Source organism: Patiria miniata, unplaced genomic scaffold (genome assembly GCF_015706575.1).
Source record: "Patiria miniata isolate m_02_andy unplaced genomic scaffold, ASM1570657v1 HiC_scaffold_25, whole genome shotgun sequence".
NCBI lineage: Eukaryota > Metazoa > Echinodermata > Asteroidea > Valvatida > Asterinidae > Patiria > Patiria miniata.
This window is the reverse complement of record NW_024037064.1, coordinates 3,839,873-3,847,921: the sequence shown is the minus strand read 5'-3', so window position 1 is coordinate 3,847,921 and position 8,049 is coordinate 3,839,873. Positions and strand designations below refer to the sequence as shown.

Genomic DNA, 8,049 nt, shown 5'->3' with positions numbered 1-8,049 from the left:
TTTTTGCTACTTTTTTTTAAGCGCCCATTTTCGCTTGCGGTAAGCAGAGCCATGAAATTGGCCCTGCCTTCTTACTCCTCCATGGCTAGCTCTACTGAGTGGAGCGTTGAATTACGGGTACCCTCGTTTGTATGGAGGAGTACCCGTAATTCAACGCTCCACTCAGTAGAGCTACTCCATGGCATGAGTTGATACTGATAGAGTAACATTAGAGCCTTACAATTACATGCATGTGCATTTTATTTTGTTTTCAATGCCACAAATGAGATTTTAACACACACCTTAAACACATTTCAAGGTCTACATTTTTGTAGCTGTTGACCCTGATATTTTGTACCTGAAAAATGTATGTTTACACGCATAGCTAGCTAAGCTACCAGGAGTAGGCCTAGTACCATACATAGCTTGTTGACTGTCATTAGTTAAATTTCTTGAATTAATTTGAAGACAATCTGTTATGTAAAATTGTGGGTACAAACTTAAGTATTAAATAAATATATATACTCATTAAAAACTTTCTAACCTTCTCATTCCAAAGGCCATTTTAATAATATACATGTACACAAACATGATCTAATATTTACACGAACAGGGCCCAATTTCATGGCGCTGCCAACCACAGAATTCCGCGCTGACCATCACCATTCTGTGCTAACCGTGCTAGCGGAAAAATTATGCGCTAACCCCGTAACAAAGAATCCTTAGTTATGGGATGTGTGCATGTGCATACATGTAAGCCAAAATTCCTTGTTTACCTGTGAAATAGGATTTGCCGTAAACACAGAATTTTTTGCTACCGTAAGCGCCCATTTTTTGCTTGCGGTAAGCAGCGCCATGAAATTGGGCCCTGTCTTCTTACTCCTCCATGAGTTGATAGAGTAACATTAGAACCTTACATGCATGGGAATTTTTTTTTTTTCAATGCCACAAATGAGATTTCAACACACGCCTTAAACACATTTCAAGGTCTACATTTTTGTAGCTGTTGACCCTGATTTTCTGTACCTGAAAAAAATCTTGTGTACATATTTTTCCTAAGCCTATAGTTTCCGTTTAATTATTTACAAACCGTTGCCTAGTAATCAAATGATACATATAAAAATCACTCTTCTTTGCAGGTCTTCTTGACACAAGCTGCTCGAATTTCTGGAGTGGTGGTTGTATGGTGACGTCTCATGACGCTGAGAAGTTTCTGCAGTGGATCCTGCATCCCTTGAACTACCCTCCCTGACCGGTTGAACTCTGTATGCACCAATTCACCTCCCTGCTCATTTAAAAGACCAAACCCAACCTTGAACATTCGGAGCTGATCTACGGCATGGTCTTCCAAAAGATGCATTTTGGGACTGATGTTTGCCTTGGGGAAGTGGGCCCTGAAACACCGCATGAAGTTTTTGATGCTGATGTCTGCAGATGTAAGTAAATTTATTGTAAATTAATCAATCCAATTCATTAAACATATTGGAAAACAATGTTTCATAATATGGGAATGTGTACAGTACCGATTTGCTGGATTCCATCATCTGTCAGGGGATTGGAATGGTTGATGCCATGATGAACGTCGGCAAATTGCAGCAACACCTCTTCAAATTTCTTGCTGATTACTGCTGCCTCTCGCTCTAACCTATTCAAAGCAGCTATGGAAATGTCTTCTGATTTGGCATTAGCAATCACTGATCGTGGAACTGACGTCAAGTCAGTTATGACTTTCACCTGTTGGGGGGAAAACCAAACCATTGAGTCAAAAGATTTGAATTAGTAATTAACAAAATATAGTGACATTGTACTACAATGTATATATCTACAGCTGGCAACATGTTCATGTGATTTACCTGGCAACACTTATGCACGTGATTCCCCACGAATGATTTACCATGGTACGCTTGTCTGCAAACGTTGTGCTTTTGCAGTACTGTGTCAAGACCACAGGCTACTGGTCCCGTACCAAAGGGAAGGTCGACAGCTGCAGCACGAGATTCCTTAAGAGGAGAAGAAAATAGAGAGATTTTATGTTAATTTTTTTGTTTAAGTATGAGCTATATTAGTCATCTAAGCATGCAAGCACTGCAACAGTCGTACATGTTATCAGACTCTTTACCAATTCGGTGATATCAGTGTGTAGCTGCCCAGCTTTACATATCATCTCCCTGTATTCGCCATGTATTTGTTGTGCCTGTGGATGACTTTGCAGTTGAAAAAGGGGCAGTTCCTCTTCTAATTCTTCAAGGCTTTCTCTTTTCTGTAGAAGTTGGTGTTGTAGTTCCTGCTGCCTCCTTACTTCTGCAACTACTGCTTGGTCGAAGTTAAATTCATCATCATCATCATCTTCATCTGCTCCCTCTACTCGCAGCTTGAACAACCTGACGTCTAGGCTGTGGCAATCGGACTCCAGGAGGTCATAGATCTTCTTGAAGATGCCGAGCGAAATGTGGAGACTTGGCAGGATTACCTTCAAAACACATGGTACGAGACACGTTATGTATTGTATACGAGTCATGTACATGTACACATAAGCACATATACATGTATATGTACCACACATGCAAAAGATTACTTACGTGGTCAATTTCGATTGGCAGTTTTGGAGTGTCGACAATGCTAAAGGAAACGTCTTTGGCCTTCTTTCGTCTGCTTCCATCATCTACAAATTTGTTGTAGTGATGCTGGATTTGGTCGAGTGTTCTCTTGGTGGAAGAACCCCTCTCAGCTATGGGCACCTGCATTGTATCCTTACTGGCTAAGCAGTAAATACAGCAGTATCGTGCTAGGAAAGAATTGACAAAGCCAATCAATTATCTAATGTTGCCCCTCACCTAGATTTTTTCTGCAAACCTCATAGAGTACTGAGTACACAGTGCTTGTAACTTTGCAAAGCTATGCATAACTAGGACAACATTATTATAAACCTAACCAAAAAAGACATAAGTACCATTGGGTCCATTTGTGCCATACAACTTGGACAGGAGTTCATAATCACCGAAGCAGAGCAAGCGAATTGTTCGTCCTCTGTTCATCATGTTCAGGGAAGAAAGAAACAGCAGAGAATAAGAGTTTCACAAATAATATGCATATACAAGCTTTTGAGCAATAAACGTGGTAATTTTAATTTGTTTATGTTTAAGATTAAGTAACATATACGTTTTCCTTTTTAAATTTTTGCTCACCTCCATTGTTGTTTAGAAAGCGTGGTGATCTGGCTTATGATTTTGGGAAGTGTTCTCTTCAAATTTTGAGATGTGTCGCTCCCTTCAAAGCACGCGAATACCACCGTGTTTTGGAGGCTGTTTGGATGGTTCACGTTAACTATTTGATAAGCCATCTTAAACGAAGAGCCACCTTTGTCACCTCCAATTTTGACCCAAATTTCGTTTGGTGGGATGACACCACTATGCCAGGTCAGGGAATTGCACCTATAAAAAAACATGTATATATTTGTAAATGCCACATTTTGTCCATTTAAATTGAAATTTATAACACATTTTTTGATTTACAGGTGAAGTACTTACTCCTCAAGTCCGTCCAGATAATCCAGCACCATCATGCTGAGGTTGTTCACAGTGACATATGGCACCATTCTACCCTCAAACCCATGAGACCCATCAGACTTGGCACTTGGGAACATGAGCTCTACGAGTTCTCCCTCAAGGTAGTCTTTCAGAAGACGTTTCTGCTGTGTCCTCATTGATCGTTCTGATGCGATGGCGGGACCTACATATCTGTTTTGGTTATAAATTATCATGAACATTGAATTCATCTCATAAAATGTTTTAATCGAAAGCGTTAATAATTTTCAAAAATGTATTTAACTAAAATACCTGCGCAGTTTTCTCAATTGCTCCCATGCAAGATTGCAGTCCCGCATCATCGCCAGAGACCGGTTCACTGGTGGCACAGTTGGTTTACATGACGGGGGACTCGGTGTACTTTCAGGTTTTTTTGGTGCTGAGCATTGTTCCTTTGTACTTTGCGGGGCAGGGGATGAGACTTGATGAACATGTGCTGGCTAAAATTCAACATAGAAAATACACCATAATTGTAAAAAAAAGTACAATGAGCTATATTGATTGTATTGTATATAATGTATATACATGTATGTAAATAAGTAAATATTAAGTTAAACAAGTATCTTGGCCCAATTTCATGGCACTGCTTACTGCATGCTCATCAGCAACATTTCCTTTTTAACCCATAAAATACGCTTAAACTTGGAATTTTCTGCTGCCGTAAGCACCGATTTGTAGCCAACAGTTAACAGTGCCAAGAAATTGGGCCCATGTCACTGTAAATATTAGAGAGGGGATGTGCGGCAAAATCAATGAACTTGTAACAATCAGATCGTTTTTTATTGTGTAGAGTTAAGGCACATGATATGTATTTTATCATTTTAATGTTACAATACAAAGGTTAAACTTGATTTGTCAGGAACAGTGCAATTTAGGTTTTAATTGTAAGATGGTCATTTAGAATAGTTTCAGTTCTAATATTATTTATTTAATGGATTGAGCTAGAGGGATATTGATACCATTATTTTTCACTTGTTTATTATGATCTTACTAATCTTACCCGTCCGCCTGTGTTTAGAGTAGCTGCTCTGTTTGACTGTTGTAATTTCAACCATGTCCATCTGTCTGTCGCTCTTTCTATTTCATAAGGGATTGGCTGTCCCTTTGGGTGTTTGAGGGCCTCTTGTCGTAGGATCCTAGCAGCATTTGATATGGATGACTCTTGTTGATTTGTACTATTATCTACAATAGGCCTATTCGTACTTGAAAAACAAGTGCCTCTTCCCTTTGTTGATGGAGTAGAACAAAGTACACAATCATGTGCTGTGAGTTGACGGAGTTTTCCTATTTTACTACACTTGGAACAAATCAAATTCAAATTGTTCAGCTGCACTGTAAGAATACGCGAGCTAAGAGATACTTCTCTGAAATTGAAACTTGCTTTACACACTGGACATGGTACCTGAGACAAGTTCTTGAACTGAAAGTACTTTGTTAAACAGCTGACACAAAAGTTATGTTCACATGGAGACTGTACACATGGTGAAGCCAATAAACAGAGACAGATTGGACAGGTAAATAAGGAGTGTTCATCCTCTCTTCCAAGTATCTCCAGGTGGGGATCTGACTCAATTGTAGTATTAACAATGTTGGTGAAAATATTGCTGGTCTCAGGGGTTATGGCAAAAGGCAAAACTTCAGAAGAAGAGGATGATTTTCCAATGACTCGTTGACACTTTTTTGGACGACCTGGCCTTGAAGACAGTAGAAATCTCTCACAAATTGTACAGTTTCCAGATCTCTGGTGCTTTATCCAGTCAATATGTTCAATATGCAACACTGTCACTTTTGTAATCCTGTGTTTGTGCCTTGTAGTGCCTTATCTTTCTTGCACACTTTTCACAAAGTGCTTTAGGATGTTGATCACAGTTATCGCTCCAAGTGTTAATGTCAAATACAGCCAGTATTTCCTTACGATTGTCTGCAGACAAGGTTGGCAATCTATAGCCTTTGTTTATGTCTGTTCTTGCACCACAAACTCTACATAATTTTGTAAGTACGTTTTTGTGATAGTCAAAAGTTAAAGCTCGGAACATTGTACTGTAGCTAAGTTATATAATAAATAAAATACCTGATCAACCAAGTGCGAACTGTGCGTCGATCATCATTTTGCTTCTGTATCTTGTGTTGATAAAATATTTGGGGGTTTGGACAACTCGACCGTTTGCCAACTAGACTCGGGACAACTCGACCGTTGAGACATCATCGATGTCCGTGTGCTTTGTGCCGCGCGCGACGTCGCGCCACCGAGCCTAGCCGCGCCGTCGCGGGCAGCTCCGGCCCCACGACCCCGGCCCCACGCACGGTCATCATAAAGATGACATACCCTCAACGCAGCACACGCAAATACTACGCACTCCGATCCGTTACCCACATTCAAGTACAAGTACATGTACGTGTACAACATCTCGCATATATTCGAGTTGATTCCATGTCAAAGTCGACTTGTCTCAGCGGTCCGTTGTCTCAACGATCGAGTTCTCAACGGTCGAGTTGTCCCGAGTCGAGTTGATAAACGGTCGAGTTGTCTACATCCTGCACGAATATACTGGCTATCTGACAACTCGTATTTCGCGGGCTTTGCGTACGCTCTCAAAAGCAGACGACCCATATTTAGTTCCCCCAAAACTCGATTATATTGGGAATTTGAGCCATTGCCCACACACAAAAGTAAGTTAAAAGTACGAAACATTTAGTTTTTCTCAAAATAATTGACTTCTTGTAGAGATAAAAATTAAAAAAAAAACAATAAACAGGAATTTTACTTCGAGATGGAAACATGACGGACATTATAGTTCCGTCATAATTTTTCATCAAAAAAGCATGACACAGACCCTTATTTTATTTACATTTTTTTATTTGATAATCGCAACTTATAGAAATTGTATTTGTACATTGATATTTGATGGAGGATATAATAGTTTAGGACACTGAGGGTTGATATCTTGTCATTATTTGATTTTATGAGCGACGGAATTCCTGGCGGCGCGCCGCCATGTTTTTCTTGACTGGCTGCGTGACGTCACGCTTCATTATTGGGGTAGCGAAACAAAAACAAACAAACAGTAGAGAGTTTATTTACGCACGGTCTATGGGGTTGAAACGGCCGTGAGTTAACCAATGAACTTACTTCCGCCAAACGGTGCAAATATCAGATATTTAATTTTTACTTTCAAGTTAAGACAAGATAAGTTTGCGGTAGCACCGTGTGAATCAATCTCTTTTGTGAGTATGTGTGGTTCTGAAAAGAACCAGAGGGACTCAACGTTTCGAACAGTATGCTCTGCCCATCGTCAGGAGAATGAGGGATTCCAACGATGATGCGATGTTATAAGGATTGGTGCGGTGAGGCGTGGGAAGGATGCAAACTGGTGAAGCTCCAAACCGGTGAAGCTGAGGAGGATGCAAGTTGACTGATTTATTCACATGGTGCTACCGCAAACTTATCTTGTCTTCAAATCTTCAAATCTTATTTTCAAGTTAAAAAAAAAAATTGACTGTAGCAGGATGACCGTTCCGGATTACCGTACAGGAACAGGAATCCGGAGGTCACAGGGTCAAACCAGCTCCAGTCAATTTCTTTGTTCAACTTTCAAGTTATTATAATGCACCGAGTCAGTTCTCCTTTGTGGTTTATTTTTATGACTGAAACCGAACAATCCAGAAGTCAGCAGATTATCTTGACTTGGAGTCCGTGCCCGAGTGATGATCTCATCTTACAGAGTTGCACATTAATGATCACAAGATATAAATTACAATTATGTAGTTTGTAAACCATGGCTTAAAGGCATATAGGAACATTTGTATTTCATGCATTTTGTTCGTTTCCAATACATGTAATCATCACTGTTCCACAGAATACTCAAAACCTAACATGTTGAAGCTTTGGATATTGCAGTTTTTAAGAAAAGAGTGAAATATCCATGCACAAACTTTTGATTAATAAACGCGATTTCATCCATAGAACTCTTATTTCAAAAATCAGTCGATTGACTTATCATTGGCAATCACCTACATTTCTTGATTTGTTCTAAATGACAGCAAGCCAAATGGAATAATTTCACGGGTGTTTGGTACCCAGTACAATCTTTAATCCAAGTGAGCTTTTTGATTACAATTCGGTAGGTTACTTTTGGGATAAATGCAAATGATCCCATCCCATATCCCTTGAAATGTGTAAATTAATGAGTTCAAAAATCCCCATCATTTAAAATTGCAATCAGTTAAGCTTTGCAGTTACAGTGTGTAAATCTCATTTTAATCGAAATCTTCTTTCATGTGTCATGCCAGCAACAACAGTTGAACATTATTTACATTCAGTATACATTTCCAATGTGAATAAATCAAAACGTTGATTCAAAGTATACTTTATCTCTCCTGCAGAACTGCTTTTACCAAATTGAATGGTTGCATTTGGGCATGTTATAAAATGACTGCTATCACCTGGGCAACTGCAAAATATCAAAACTGTTAGAAACAAAAATGT

The 8,049-nt window shown here is 39.4% G+C and overlaps 2 protein-coding genes across 2 annotated transcripts; both read right to left on the bottom strand.

The window, feature by feature from the left end:
• Window positions 1–1,102: 1,102 nt before the first annotated feature.
• On the bottom strand, window positions 1,103–2,497 carry LOC119732823. The gene is made up of 4 exons (XM_038206425.1): window positions 2,099–2,497; window positions 1,833–1,979; window positions 1,503–1,713; window positions 1,103–1,407 (listed from the first exon to the last, which is right to left on the bottom strand). The coding sequence occupies exons 1-4, from the start codon at window positions 2,495–2,497 to the stop codon at window positions 1,103–1,105; spliced, it is 1,062 nt and encodes a 353-aa protein (XP_038062353.1).
• A 663-nt stretch (window positions 2,498–3,160) lies between these two features.
• On the bottom strand, window positions 3,161–3,898 carry LOC119732822. Its single transcript, XM_038206424.1, has 3 exons — window positions 3,816–3,898; window positions 3,507–3,716; window positions 3,161–3,410 (listed from the first exon to the last, which is right to left on the bottom strand). The coding sequence occupies exons 1-3, from the start codon at window positions 3,863–3,865 to the stop codon at window positions 3,161–3,163; spliced, it is 510 nt and encodes a 169-aa protein (XP_038062352.1). The 5' UTR covers window positions 3,866–3,898.
• Window positions 3,899–8,049: the final 4,151 nt, after the last annotated feature.